The 16,103-nt window shown below is 37.3% G+C and overlaps 1 protein-coding gene across 1 annotated transcript in view; it reads left to right on the plus strand.

Annotated features, from left to right (window-relative positions):
- The window catches only part of EGFLAM (EGF like, fibronectin type III and laminin G domains), a 125,209-nt gene that overhangs the window by 95,521 nt on the left and 13,585 nt on the right, over positions 1-16,103 (plus strand). Inside the window, exons 14-18 of the mRNA XM_034440767.3 lie at positions 241-366; positions 3,222-3,465; positions 7,171-7,282; positions 10,801-10,917; positions 12,138-12,318. Of these exons, the coding sequence (XP_034296658.2) occupies positions 241-366; positions 3,222-3,465; positions 7,171-7,282; positions 10,801-10,917; positions 12,138-12,318 (780 nt within the window). The remainder of the gene's footprint in view (positions 1-240; positions 367-3,221; positions 3,466-7,170; positions 7,283-10,800; positions 10,918-12,137; positions 12,319-16,103) is intronic.

Here is a 16,103-nt window from a genome sequence, read left to right on the forward strand (position 1 = left end):
TGGTTTATGTGTTGCCTAGAAGGCGACATATTTATTTGTCTACTCTGATGTTTGTGTTGGAAACAAGAAATTATAATTACGTTGTCATTACATTGAACTCTTGGATTGACACTTGACTTGAATGACACTTGACTTGAATGACACTTGTCCATTCAGTCAACCATGAAGTGGCACCTATGAAATCTAACCTAACTTACTTGAATGATAAGTCACTGTTTTATATTTTTTTCCCTGCTTTAGGTGAATGTAGCAGTGGGATATGTGATGAAGCTTCTTGCATTAATGGTGGTACCTGCATGGCCAGCAAAGCAGATCTATACATCTGCCTTTGCCCACTCGGATTTAAAGGCCGCCACTGTGAAGAAGGTGAGCAGATGTCTAGGTCAGCTAGAAGTAGAGTTGTACTCCAGAATTTCTGCAGGGCACCTGATTCAGGAAAAAAACCATTTTAACTCATACTTTCAGGATATCTGTTACATATCAGTGATCCTGTGGCTTCCACAAATAATATCCTATTGCTGAATTGGATATTGGTTCAAAGGATCCTTAGGACCTTATGATTCTGTATGAAAGTGAAGAAAATACTCTTTTCCCTTTCCTTTTCCATAGCTAGGAGAAAAAATTGTTGATGTTCATGTTCACTGTCTGAACTCAGTGATTTGAACCAAGGATCTTGGTTTGAGGAACCTGTTAGAGAAGTACTACAGGTTCAGTAGTGTGTTTAAAATTAGAGTCTTCGTTTTAAATCTTAAATGCTACAATATTTAAAAGTCCAAACTGTTTCTGCCAAAATCTTCTCTTGGCCCTGAAGAAGCAATAGATGGGTGTGCGGAAGAATGGAAGGCCAAATTCTGTTCTAGCTTATTTCAGATTTGTCAGAAAGACCAATACTATGTTTTAACAACATGTGTGAAGTTCTCTAGTAGTTTCTTTGTTCCTTCTCAATTATTGTAAATTTCATTCATTCCATGAATGAAAACAAATATACATGTCCCAGAATAATGTTGCAGGATCCAATCTGGACCCATCACCAGGGATTTAGTCTTCTGAGCTTTTGGACTCGTTCTGGAACTCATCCTCTCTCACCACATTCTGGTGAGAAAGAGAAGTTCCCTGAGGATGGGCTCCGGCATGAATCTGAAAGCTCCGACTCTGGTCCTGGTGACTGACCCAGATTGGATCCTGCAACTTCATTCCATCTTGTTTCTTTTGGCTCCCAGTTCTTCCTATTGTGGTTAAACAGTGACAAAAGCCATATCAATTATAGGAGGGAAGTCCTTGTTTGATTCATAACCATGAACCAGCGCTGTGCACACTGTCTTCTTCGTTGTACATCATTTTATGGTAAAGGCAATGGATACTTTACGTAAAATAATCTTCTGAAAGATTTGACTAGCTTGATCATGGATTTACACAAGAGCTTTTTCCTATAAAAATGCCACAGACACTTAAACATGTTATCAGTGTAATAATAATTAATAACAACAACATCAATAACAACTTTCTTGTCATTGTATGTATATACATACAATATACACATAGAACGTGTATACAATATGTGTACAGTATACACATAAAACGATATTCACTTAACACCCAGAGACCAAGTCCAACACACATAACAATCCCCAAACACACTCCCACCCACCACAAATTCCCCGCCCCTAAACCACCCAAATATCACACAACAGACCAGGTAATGCTGTCCAACAACTCACTGATGGTGGCCCTTTCATTCATTGTTGAGTGCAATTATAGCTGTATAATTGTACAGCTGTAGCATAGACTTTTGCAGTAAACCAATGTTACATCAAAATGATAACCTGTGCAGTGATATCATACAGCAAATCGTGTTCATACATATTTGCATCCCAAGCTCTGAGGCACATAGCTAGTATTTCTTCACTCCTTTTCCACCACAGCAAGTGCCCATGTCCTGACAATTGATTAGTAGCTTTCTGTGAATAAATCAAGCTACAAATGGTTCTCGTTTAGTAATCACATTTTGGACGGGTAACTAGGACAGTAAATGAAGAAGTTGCTAAGTGAAACTACCACCTTGCTTAGGATCTTACTTCAGTTTTCCTTTGCTTTACCGACCTGGGAAGGTCATAAATGTGAGGATTAATTGTAAACCTACTGGTAAAAGTTTGGCACAAAAGTCTTCACTGCAATCGGTTGCTAAACAAGGCAGTCTCTAAGTTTATTGTTTGTTGTTAAACATCTATAATATATTTTACATAATCTCTAGTACTAATTTCTGCAATGAAATGTTAATGTTTTTTACCATAAATAAAGATATGGAAGTTATATTTATTATTATTTTTTATTTTATTTATTTGTCAAAGATATATAAGATAACAGATATAAGTATAAACATGATTATGAATACAGGATAAGGATACAAATAAATGCGGATAGTAGGACAGGGACAGTAGGCACGTAGGTGCACTTATGCACGCCCCTTACAGACCTCTTAGGAATGGGCTGAGGTCAACAGTAGACAGTCTAAGGTTAAAGTTTTGGGGGTTTGGGGAAGAAACCATAGAGTCAGGTAGTGCATTCCAGGCATTGACCACTCTGTTGCTGAAGTCATATTTTCTGCAATCGAGTTTGGAGTGGCTTATCTTGAGTTTGTATCTATTGTGTGCTATTGCATTGTTTTGGTTGAAGCTGAAGTATTCATTGACAAGTAGGACAGTGTAGCAGATAATTTTATGTACTATATAAAATTTTATGTATTATAAAACCAGTTAACAAGGTACTTTCCAGGGCTGTCACCTGAGATTCATCCTAGTTATTTTCAATAATAGAATAAATGTTTAAATAAACATTATAGAAGAAAGGCATATGAGAAAGATCCCAGTATCAGAGTTGCTGTATTGGTACTAGAGAAGAAAATATACTCAGTTTTTGGGATTGAAGCTGAAGTAGTCATTGACAGGTAGGACATTGTAGCAGATAATTTTGTGTATTATGCTTAGGTCAGACCGAAGGTGGCATAGTTCTAATTATCTAATCCCAAAATTTCAAGCCTGGTGGCATAAGGTATTCTGTTGTGAGCAGAGGAGTGGAGTACTCTTCTCGTGAAATACCTCCGGATTCACCCAATTGTATTAATGTCTGTATTAATAATATTATTATTAATTTTAATTAATATTATTAATGAATTAGTAAGTGGCCATTTTAAAGATTAATATGCTTTTGTTTGGGCCTTTCAGTTTTCACTCTCACCATGCCTCAGTTCAATGAGACACTGAAATCTTTTGCTGTCACCCCCTGGCCATTAGAGCCAGTCAGCTATCTTTCTTTCATGGAATTTGAGATCACATTTCGACCAGATGCAGCGAATGGTGTCCTGTTGTACAGTTACGATACAGGCAGTAAAGATTTCCTGTCCATTTGCATTGTGGACAGTTATGTGGAATTCAGGTTTGACTGCGGCTCAGGAACTGCTATTATCAGGTAAACATATTTTTTCTTTAAAAAAAGTATTTGTCCATGGCATTCCTTATTTCAATTCTTTCCCATAAGGATAATCTAAAACAGTAGGAAATTAAAGTGAACAATTTGTAATTTGATGAAATCCAAAAACCAAATGTTTCTAAGGTAAGGTGTATTATACATCAGGTTTTCATAATTTGTTCCCTAAGTGATCAATAGTTTTGTGGCACCCTTAATGTCTTATGGACTGATCCGCAATCTAAATAATTTTCTGTGATCATAGAATTAAACATGGTTAATCAGAAAAGAAAAAGAATCACACTAATTTCAGTGGGATTCACACACAGGAAAATGGTACTGAATGGTAACCTAATTAACGAAAGCAGAAAGCATTCAGCAATTAGGACTTGCACTTTAAGCAGGATATAATGTGCATATTTGTTTTCTTATTACTCAAGGTCTTTATTACGTATTGATCCAGTGTGATGATTACCCTAATATCTATTGATTTACCCAAGATAATTAAACCCTAACTGTTCTCACAAACATGAGGGAAAGGGCATGAGTAGATAATTTGGAAAAAGAGGCAGCAAAGAAATGGTTTGGTTTATTGTTTTCCCAGCATTTTAAAAAGGTATTTACACTTGGAGAAATGTTAAGAGCTCATCAGTGATAAAAAAGAAAGCCTGACAGGTATTTAAAATTTAAATTTGTGTATTGTTAGAATTTGACATGACATTTCTGCCTCTTCTATAAAAATTTACTAAATTTAACATGTCTGGGGGGGATTCAATTTACATCTATCTATTATATATTGGCTGTTTTTTCTCTTCACAGATTAGTGACAGTTTATAAGGATTACCTTCATACTTTTCACATTACTCCTGTGGGAAGCCTCACACATCAATTGTGAATAACACTCCTTTCTCAATGCCTCTTTTCATAATTAGAATTGTGCAGTGATTGGATATCCTTAGAGAATACCACATGGGCAACAAGCACTGATACTGATTTAAATAATACAGGTTATTTAAAATATCTGTCACAATCCACCCATTTTAAGAGATCCTTCATAGCAGAACTATTTTACTCTTTCTACGTTTTTTTGCTTTAGTTTTTAACATGCTTAATTTAGTTCAGGGTGGACAAATTTATTTTACTTTCCTCAAGTTAATATTTTTTTCAGGCACCAGTTTATTTCACTTTGTTTCCTGGGGTCCACATAGGCAAACCTTCACCTGTGTAAATCAGTGATGAGGAACAATGGTCCTTTTATGACTTGTGGACTTCAACTCCCGTGGGCTGGGGCCAGGGGTGAATTCTACTTACCTTCTTACCTTTCTTTGGAAGTGCACGCACCACATGTGTCACATGCATGTCACATGTGTGTCACATGCACGCACAGATGGTAAAAAACACATTTTAACCAGGAAGTAACAACACCCAGGCAGGTGGGCGGAACCTTGTGCCGCCATCGCTACTGGTTCTCCGAACTACCTGCCACAATCGCTACCAGATCATCCCGTCCGAACCAGGAGCATTTCACTCCTGGCTGGGGCTTTAATTTCAACATGGCTGGCTCAGGAATTCTGGGAGTTGAAGTTTACAAGTCATAAAAGGGCCATCGTTCCCCAGCCCTGGTGTAAATAAAAAAAATTCTATTTTGCATGCAGTTTTTTTAATGTATGCATTTTTTGAAATCACTTTCCAATATATATCTTTTGCAATTAATGTTTCCAACCTAAGCAATAATCTTAGCAATATCCTCTTAAGATTCCCCTTACGCATTCATAATTAACTAATGCATTTTAAGTTTTTTAAAAAGAAAAATATTCAGTAGATATTTGCATTCTGATGTATACATTCGCTTGGGAACTTCAGGTTTGATCCGGTTTCATATTAAAATTTGAATGAAATCAATTTCATTCCCATGTCTCATGTATATGTTTATTTCATGATTCAGATGAAGTTCTCCAGCTACTCTATTTCTTCTGGAACTTTGACTGATCTCTTGGAGATTGATAGTTGGTTTATTATACTTCTTTTATTAAAATAATTTACTTTATTATTTTACCTGATTATTTAAAATGATTTAAAATATAAATAAAATAATAATAATAATAATAATAATAATAATTATTATTATTATTATTATTAAGAATTGCAGAGCCTCTTAAACTCTAGAAGTCGTGCTAGAAACTAATCATAATAGTATAATATCTGTGCATCTGAAATTTCTATTTTAAAATAAGCAGTTCTCTAGATCCTAAAACTAATCTGAAGCAGTGATGGTTAAGTAATAGCTTTTCTGCTGTACTCTACAATGAAGCAATTTCAGCTTCTCTTTGTTGGAACTTCCAAGCTGCAATCCAATTCTAGCACAAAATTGACCCGTAATTTCAGAAGTTTTTTAACCAATTTATTTTTATTTATTCATTTGCATTTAGAAAACTGCCCATCTCACAAAATTTAGATGGCATACAATACAAAAGCGACCATAAAATAAACATTCTAAAATTAAAAACATCCATGTTTAATATTAACATCTCTTGTTTGTTTTGCATTTGAAGCCTTGGCCTCACCTAGTAGTCTCGTAACTATGAAATTGGCAAATGGTATAAAGTCATTGGATAGTGATGTATATTTCTGGTCTCCAATATATTGACCAAGTCCTAATCATATCCTTGTTGGTGCTTGTAACATCACTTTCGTGAAGCGCAGGTAGTAGAATATTCAGAATGAATTCTAGAAAGGCCTTTTCTTGATCTGAATAGTTGGGCTTGGACAGACTGCATGTAGAGAGCACCAGGAATCAAAAAAGGAAGTTTCGCAGAGTATTATTCACCATTGGATTAAACTTGCCATATTATGCTTCATCCCTCATTAGAACAATCTTTATGGCATTTTGCATAAGACATACATATGCCTTCTTTTAAATCAAGGCATTAAACTGACTATTACAGAAGTGGTGTGGTGGTCTAGAGGTGGAGCTCTCGCCTCACAATCAGGAGGCTGTGAGTTTGATCCTAGGTGGCGGCAGATGTTTCTCTCTCTGGGCACAATGAGAATATATCTGCTGAACAAATCTCCGCATTGGCGTCAGGAAGGGCATCCAGGCAGTAAACACTCTGCTAGCTTTATTCAGTGCCCAGACTCTACCCCATAAGGGATTAACGGGTTGTTAAACAAAGATGATTAAACTGACTATTACAGTACTGTATTGTTTAGGCTTCTCTAAAATGGAATCCTTCAGATATGATATTCTTTATGTCTTAGCTTGAGTCTAATACAGTGGTGGGTTGCTACTGGTTCGCCCCGGGTCGGGCAAACCGGTAGCGGTGGCAGTGGGAGGCTCTGCCCCCCCCGCCCGGATGTCTCTGCACATGTGCAGAAGTGGCACACGCATGCACGCACCCACGAGCAAACCAGTAGCGAACGAAATTAAAACCCACTACTGGTCTAATAGATTTTACTCCCACAGATCTGAAAGATATTAATTTGGGGAAATTCTTTCCTTCTTAATGATCACAGGACTCCAAGTTCTCAACAGCAGTCATTTCTACTGTATGAAATTCTCAAAACTCAAGATACCAAGACCTAAATATGTAATCAACTTATGCAAGTAATGTGTTCTACATGATTAACCTTAGAAAACTGATATCTCACTTTCATTCTGATTCCATTCATTGGATCAAACAACACTGTTTCATTTTGTATTTGTAATAGGAGCGAAGACCCCATCACTTTGAACCAGTGGCATCAGCTCAAAGTGTCGCGCACAGCCAAAAATGGCATTTTACAGGTTGATCAGCAAACTCCAGTAGAAGGAATGGCAGAGGTAAGAAAAGATCTTATCTATATATTCAGAAGTACAGAGATGTATTTAATTTTGAAGTTTGGATCTTTTTTGGATTTCAACTGTTTGCTCTGTAGGTTTTCTAAATTGATACAAAAAATAAAAGGAGCCCTTCAATAGATTTTAATGAAATACTCTGCTGCGGCTAAATAAGGCCAGTGATTTTTTTAAAATAGTTTTTTAAAAATTTCTTAATAGTAATTTTATTACAGTTTAAAATTACAGCAATAAAAACTAATACAACTGAAAAAAATAGAAGAATAAAAAGAACGACTGGAAGGCACAGAAAAGAAAAAAGGGAAAAATAGAGAAATAGAAAACAAAATAAAAGAAAAAAAAGAAAAAATAAATATACAAAGAAATGACTTCCCATCTTAATCCAACAAGCATAAATAATTTTAGTAACTTATCACCTCTTAAAATAGAACAAATGATCTCTTTTTTCCATATCCCATCTCTTACCTATAAATAAATCCATAAAGAATTGTCATTTCAGTCCTGATATCAGCAAAAGTTCATTAAGGGATACCAGTGATAACAACATGTCTCTTTTGACCTTGATCAAATAAACCAACTTTATATTCCTTCCTTTTACTTAGAAGCCAACGATCTAATCTTTAGGCCATTCAAGCAGTGTTGTAGAACTTGATTTCTTTTCATCTTTTCTTTGTCCATTTTCACAAAATTTTCCAAAACTTTAACAAGCCTCTTTTGCAAATCCAGTATAGAAAAATCATCCAAATCATTTCCATGTTTGCTATTTGCATATCCCTTTTAATTATTAAGACATGAGCCAGTTTTTTTTGTATGTCCAGTGTAGCATCTTTTTTCATGTCATTCTTGTAGAAATTCACTTTCAAGTCAGTCCTGATCTTGTCGGAAGAACTCGCTCCTCTACCATAACTTCATTTCAACACACTCTATAGAGGCAAACAATCTTAAAATTAACTGCTGGGTTCATTATTCAAAAAATATCCAATGTTAAAATATTTTACTTTGTAATTTTGTAATTGTAAATCAAGCTTTAATGTTCTTCACCTTTAATTGTAATATTTATTTCCTTCTAGCTCCCTCTAATTTTTATAATCTTATTTTACATTTAAAAAATAATAAAAAAGCAAGCATTTTCCTATGGGAAGGATTCATTATAATTAATACTTGTTTCAAATTTCTCTGGATGCTTAGTCCTTTTGTAACTTTCTAAAATCAAAGTTTTAATCATCTTTTTGCTGTTTATAAAAAGAGAAAGTTCTTCAATTGTAGTCTTTTGCTAAAAAGTGAATTCATCTGGAGCTAAAAAAAAACTGTCAATTCAAAGCTTCCTAACAACTAAAAAGCCATTAACAAGCAATTTCCAAAGTGACTAGAAAAGGAAGTATGCAAATGTAATGTTCTTTGAAAGCGCTCACCATGGTTTGAGCAGTTGGTTATTTGCTCATCTCCCAGAGTTTTACATTAACCAGAGACAGCTATTTTGTGGTTTCCTTATGAGCGGTAGTTGTCTGGAGCACTTAGCGATAGCACTAGCACTTAGACTTATATACTGCTTCATAATGCTTTTACAGCCCTCTCTAAGCAGTTTAGAGTCAGTATATTGCTCCCAACAATCTGGCTCCTCATTTTACCCACCTTGGAAGGATGGAAGGTTGAGTCAACCTTGAGCTGGTGAGATTTGAACTGCCAAATTGCAGCTAGCAGTCAGTTGAAGTAGCTTGCAGTGCTGCCCTCTAACCACTATGCCACCTCGACTCTTTTTCTGGGCAATCTCAAGTCTACTCCTTGTCCAGAGGAATTATCAAAGAGTGGTCTTCATGATGACTCTTCGTTCTATTATTGTCATCGGATCAGCTTTGCATGGAGCCATCTTCAGTCTAAAATTTATTATTTTGTGTGAAGGAAAGCCAGACGTGTCTTCAGTGTCCCATTTCCTTTTTTCCCCCCAAGTTTATTTTTTACAAACATATCAATGCATGAACAGTGTGGAACCTGGGTATCATGGATTCTAATACAAATAAAACTAGCAAAATTAATCATAGTTATTACATTCAATCAACTTATAGATTTCTAATAATAACACACATTTATATTAAGTTACAGTCTATCATTATTCAATTATTCCACATTTTCTCTTGTTATTGCTTTTATTTTATTATATAAAAGTGTATATACTAAATATATACTAAGTGTATATACTCAATAGGGGTGCGGTGACTCAGTGGCTAAGACACTGAGCTTGTCGATCGAAAGGTCGGCAGTTCAGCGGTTCGAATCCCTAGTGCCGCGTAATGGGGTGAACTCCCGTTACTTGTCCCAGCTTCTGCCAACCTAGCATTTTGAAATGCAAGTAGAAAAATAGGGACTACCTTTGGTGAGAAGGTAACAGCGTTCCGTGTGCCTTTGGTGTTTAGTCATGCCAGCCACATGACCATGGAGATGTCTTCAGACAGCACTGGCTCTTCGTCTTTGAAACGGAGATGAGCACCGCCCCCTAGAGTTGGGAACGACTAGCACCATGATGGCAAACCCTCTCTGCGGGCACGCAAGCTGTCGCCCCAGCTTGGCTCTGCTGTGCATGCGTGCACGCCTCCTGCCAGCTAGCTGGTTTTTGGGTCTCTACCGCGCATGCGCGGGGGCCGGGGCGCACGCAGGAGATGAGCGTGCATTGCGTGAGGGCGGGATGTACATGCAGGGGTCTCGCGCGCATGTGTGGGGGCAGGGCACATGCATGGGGTTGCACATGGGAGTCACGGGCGCATGCCTGGAGGGCAGGGCGCACGTGGGGTTCGCGGGTACATGTGCAGGGGGCAGGCGGGCGGGGTCAGGCACGCATTGCATTATGGGTGTGTGTGCACATGCGCGCTTCCAGCACTTGGTGCTGAAAAGGTTCGTCATCACTGGACTAGCACATATATGCGAGGGGAACCTTTACCTTTACGTTTGTATACTAATATTCCCCCTCTCTTATTTCTATCTCTTACCCATCTCCTCCCACTTATGACTATATGACTGTAACCTTGTTGCTGGTATCCTTACGATTTATATTGATATTGTTTCCTGATTGCTTATTTGTACCCTATGACTATCATTAAGTGTTGTACCTTATGATTCTTGATGAACGTATCTTTTCTTTTATGTACACTGAGAGCATATGCACCAAAGACAAATTCCTTGTGTGTCCAATCACACTAGACCAATAAAGAATTCTATTGTATTCTATTTTTATTCTAACTTTTAATCATATCGCCCTTTATTAAAGAACTTTTTCTTTCTATCCTACCTAACTTCTAGTCATGTCACCTATCTAAAAAAAGAAAAAAGAGAGAAAAAGAAAAGCAAATCAGAACAACCACAACAACAGAAAGAGAAATTATCTATCTATTCTGTGTCCCATTATCATTTTGCATTACTTCAGTATCCTAGAAGCAACCACTATCACTCTACAGCTAGAGATATATTTTATTTCTCTTGCATTTATTTTCATGTTTGTTATTTATTGGCAGGGAGCTTTCACACAGATTAAATGTAACCCTGAGATCTTCATAGGTGGAGTACCAAATTATGATGATGTGAAAAAGAACTCTGGCGTTGTGAAACCATTCTCTGGAAGTATTCAGAAGGTATCTGCTTTTCAAAACAATGTATTCACTATTGGCTATTTACATTTCAGGGTTAACATTAGATCATCTGAGTCTGTTTGATTCTGTTACTTTTTACAGGTCTCTTAAGAGGTCCAATCTCACCATGAGTAAGCAGAAATCAGGCTGTACTTTGTACATAGAATTATGTAGAATTCAGAACTGGGAATATACACCTGTTCAGGGTGAAGAGAATGTAGGCATCTGGCCGTGATTTGAGCATCTTCCAGTTTTAATTCATTCTCGATATTGCTCAATCTGCAGCCAGAACCTCGGATAAATCCAAAATCTACTGACAAATATACAGCTGAGAAGATAGGAAGGAGGGCCATAGCTTTTTAAAAATTATTCCCCAGCCTCTGAAAACCAAATTAAATCATCTGGTTTTATTTTACACAGTCTTTCTGAAGCCAAAGGAAAGGAATTTTTTTTTGGTACCTGCTCCAGGATTAGCACAGACTGTCAGTTTGGGGGTGAGAGTCTGCAGAAGCTTTGGTAATACCTTCTTGATGGCAGAAAAGTACCATCATAGAAGCTTATTTGCTGGAAGACCTTTTGGTCCCCCTTTTAGAAACATATTATTGCAGCCTAAAATTTCTCAATCCATCATTTCAGAGTACCAAAGCCAAACTATTGAACAATAGTTTGTTCAGTATAAATGGTGTAGACGGCTGCTGTATTCCCTTTTAAATGCATCCTTCCCTAGAACTGGTGAATTAAATACGTTTTGGGTCAGGAAGATTCTGTTTTGAAATTTCTGTTGAGAAGGTTCTTTTACATCTCCGGTTTGGCTTGCAAGAACTCTTGCAAACTTCTGTCTTGGTCAAACTCTTCTACAGTTCAAGGATCAAATATCTAAATATCTAAGACTGATTCATTATTTTTATTTTTATTTTTTTTTAAAAACTGGAATGAAGTCAAAGCTTTTTGATTACTTAGCCCCAAAGTGCTCATTCGTGTTACATTCTTGTCTCCATTAAGGATAAACAGTGGAATCCTTTGGAAGATTGTTTTTGGGCAACTTATTAATGAAAGTAAAAAGATGTTAGACTGACCTCTCCAAATACTCTTTTCCTTTTCTAGTTTCAATTGAATAAAAAGGCTTAACATAAAAGATTAACTTGATGGATAATACATTAAGCAATAGAGTAGAAATTTCAAGTAGAAAACTTTAAAGCTTCTTTCTTATCTCTTAAACAAAGATAGTTTTGAATGACCGGACGATAGACACGAAGCAGGATTTCACAGCTGGAGTCAACTTAGGGAACACGGTCCATCCCTGTGTGAATGCCCCCTGTGACAACGGGGGCTCCTGCGTGCCCAAGAAAGATGGGTATGAATGTGATTGCCCTTTGGGTTTTGAAGGGCAAAACTGCCAGAAAGGTAATATAGTGCTATAATCATAGCAATTCCATGTTCTGAGTATGATTTTACTACTCAACTCTTACAGGAAAATGTCAGCCATGCTATTTTCTGCTGTTTAATCATATACAATATGCTTTGTGTTAATGAAAAACAGGGGGCCTCAGAAGAGGCACAGAAGGGTTAATAACCACTGATAGACATTAGGGTCACAAATACATTCCTGTCAAAGCGGCCACATTATGTGAGAAGTTCATTCATTTTTTAATAATAACCTTTATTGTCACTGCACAACAAATGTACAATGAAATTGGTGGAGTTCCCTCAGTGCATCCCCCCCCCCGCCAACACAATACAACTAACAGTGCAAAGAGAAAATCCCTAACCCAATGAATCGTATTAACAAAACACCCAGTCCTATTGCACCAGTGTGAACATGTTACTCATTGCGTCGGCCCTGCAAGTCCATCATACTAAGTAGTTATGATGTTATTTCTCATTCAGGAGTCTGATAGCCCACGGATAAAAACTGTTCTTCAGCCCATCTGTGAGGCTGGCTATGCTTCTATATCTCCTTCACGATGGTAGGAGGGTAAAGAAGTGCTGACCAGGGTGTGAGTCGTCCCTGAGGATTTTCCTCAATGACTACAGACCTAATTTTAATTTACTTATTTATTTTTTAAATTTATATAGTTACCCATCTCACAAAACAAGTGATTCCGAACAGCATACAACAAAGCTGAAAACAATAATTCACAAATAGCAACAATTATTATCATTAAAAACATTAAAAATGATAAAACGCAGATAAAAAAGAAATGATAGGCAATGTTAATAATAAAGGGGCCGCTTCACTAGTTCATATTTCCCTGGAGTCTCCAGGCCTCGTGGCTCAACCAGGTCTTGAAGGACCTTTGTAAAGTCAAGGATAAGGTGCCAGGCTGCCTCACGGAATGAGGATATTCCACAAGGCAGGCGCCATAGCCAAGAAGATCCACTGTCTAGGCCCCATCAAATGTACGTAGCTCCCTAGATGATGGAACACAGAGCATGTCCTCTTCGATGGATCTAATGGGACAGGCTGATACAATTTGGGAAAGGTGGTTTCTCAAATATGCCAATTCCATTCCATTTATGGTTTTAGAGGATCAAAGCCAGCAGTTAATAAATCAGTGCAATCTATTGCGTCTTTATCTAACCTAAATCAGCTCCTAGATTGATTTACGGGTTGACCAAGAGTATTTATGCCTTTAAAAAGGGGAAATATTTCTTGACTACCGGTATCTACCAGGGTTCACTTGAGAGACTTTATATTTCAAATAAATCTCATTGTTTTGGTTTGTACCAAGCTGAAGGCCTTCTCTGCCATCTTTCGCAGTGACAGACAGAACTGAAAAAAAAAAATCAAATAATTTTCTGTATCTATATTTGATTTTGCAGAGATAGATTTGATTCATTAGCTTCGGAAATTGCAGTTGATAATTCTAAAAATAATAATAATCCAGAACCCCAAAGATCCGTGTTTTTGGTTGTTGCTGACTTTGTTTTGCACATCCCGAAATGTATCATTTTATAGGTTGGAATGCTGCCCAGAACATGGTTTCTTTTCTGAATTTTGCACACAGACACAGAGACACACTGTGGTGTGGCGTGCCAATCTTTCTCCAATTTCAGATAAGCCAAATTTGACTCATTACAAATTCCCATGGTTATATATCGTTAGTTTCCTAAACTAATACCACCTCTGAAAATCTGACAAATTTCAGAGCTCAGGTTACTTTGAAGCTTCCCGAGCGAGAATTAAAAAGTTCAGTGCTGCCAGTACATGAGAAGGAAAAACTTCCTCTTGTCTTATTCAGCAGGATTCAGCTCATGCCCTTAAACAAGGGGATTTACAGCCTTGTAACTTTATCCTCCTTTGTGCTAACGGCCTCGGCTGCAAAATGCGGCTTCTAATCCTTTGCTGCTCTTTGGATCTCTTGTAATTTGACAGCTAGAACAAATCCTTTCTTAGTCACACCTCAGAGACCACCAAAGAATTATTTACAAAAGTAAAGGGGAAAAGGAAGTCTGTCCCTTTGGACTCGGGTGAACTGATAGACTTTTTTTTCAAACTGGAGGCCTTGTTAAGTGAGTCCAGTTTTTCCAACAACTAAAATGCAATGTGGGCGTGCTCCAGTAGGTGGCAGCATATTTCTTCGTACTGTAATTATTTGTTCAGCTCTGGAGAAGACTTTTAAAACATTAGAGTTCTCAATGGGACAGTCAGAATGAATGCCCTCAACTATATATTGCAGGTCTACTGGGGATATATACTGTAATTTCTAAACAAATATTCTCAGAAATGTTTTGTACAAGACATATTCCTGTAATGCAGGAATAGGCAAATGTTCATGGACACCAGCTGTTCTTGCAGCTAATGTGCATCGTCTCTCAACCTCAGCTTTTAAGATGTATGGATTTCAACTCCCAGAATTTCCCCAGCCAGCCGTGGGAGTTGAAAGTCCACACATCTTAAAGTTGTGGAGGTTGAGAAACACTTTCTCTAGATGCTTGCTTAGTTTCTCAAACTTGAATGTTTCCCTGGTTTTTAAATGTGCTTCTAATTTTGTAAAGGAAAAGTGGCAAAGATGTAGAACAGAGTCCCAGTCTGCGAGATCATGTTTATGTGTAATCATAACTCTGAGGCGCCTACCTAGACTTTTCTATACTCCAGAATCATATAGAATTAGATTTTTTTTATTTCCCTAACAATCAATCAATCAATCAATCAATCAATCAATCAATTGAATGTCTGATTGTTGCTCTATTTGAAAGCAAATCCTCCTATCCAGAAAAAATAGAGGCAGGGAGAGAAAGAGAATAAATATGCTGATGGATGTAATTCCAAGGAGTTGCAGGAAGAAACCCTTAATTTGCCTTCTGAGTAAATCCTTGGCCATACTAGAGCCTTGGTAGCGCAGCAGACTAAAGTGCTGTTAAGTAACACCAGCTGCCTGCAATTACTGCAAGTTCAAATCTCACCAGGCTCAAGGTTGACTCAACCTTCCATCCTTTCGAGGTACGTAAAATGAGGACCCGGATTGTGAGGACAATAAACTGACTTTCTATAAAAAGAACACTGCTTAGGGGGGGCCAAAAGCCCTACTAAGCAGGTATATACAAAAGTATGAAGGCTATTGCTTAATGCATTGTAAGCCTCCCTGAGTCTCCGGAAAAGGGCGGCATATAAATCGAAGCAACCAATCAATCAATAAATAAATACTTACTTTGGGTAGAGAAAATGATGTGTCTTGACTAATGGAAGTGCAAAACCCATTATCCATGTGAAACCAAAGCCAGATTTAAGATGAATTAAATCACAGTAGAAGATTTTAATCCAATAAATAATTGAGTGTTAGCTAGAGACCATTGATCTGATTTAGAGAAAGAATATTCAGGGATCTTGACTGGTCTTCTGGTATGGCATCGTTCATAGGAATGCAGGGCCACCATTCAAATCTGATCATGCTAATTGCAGCAGCAGCCATCAGATCAGGGTTTTACCTTCTTATCGATGACATCTGTGTGTGCGTACAAAGCCACAACTTGCAGTCACATTCAGGAGAAGCGTAATATTTATCTGAGCTGGACTTCCTTTCTTCCCCCTTGCAAAATTCTGGGTTAGAATGTCTCTCACAGTCCGCAAATATGTGAGCCAACCTTCATTAACTGTTGCATGCATAAAACTGCAATAGAATATAGAAGGGGTTTTTTACTTCTGAAAAATAACATCTGTATGTTTTTCTGCTTTATGCTGTTCCACT

The sequence above is a fragment of the Pantherophis guttatus genome, chromosome 2 (genome assembly GCF_059756535.1).
Source record: "Pantherophis guttatus breed Tessera chromosome 2, ASM5975653v1, whole genome shotgun sequence".
NCBI lineage: Eukaryota > Metazoa > Chordata > Lepidosauria > Squamata > Colubridae > Pantherophis > Pantherophis guttatus.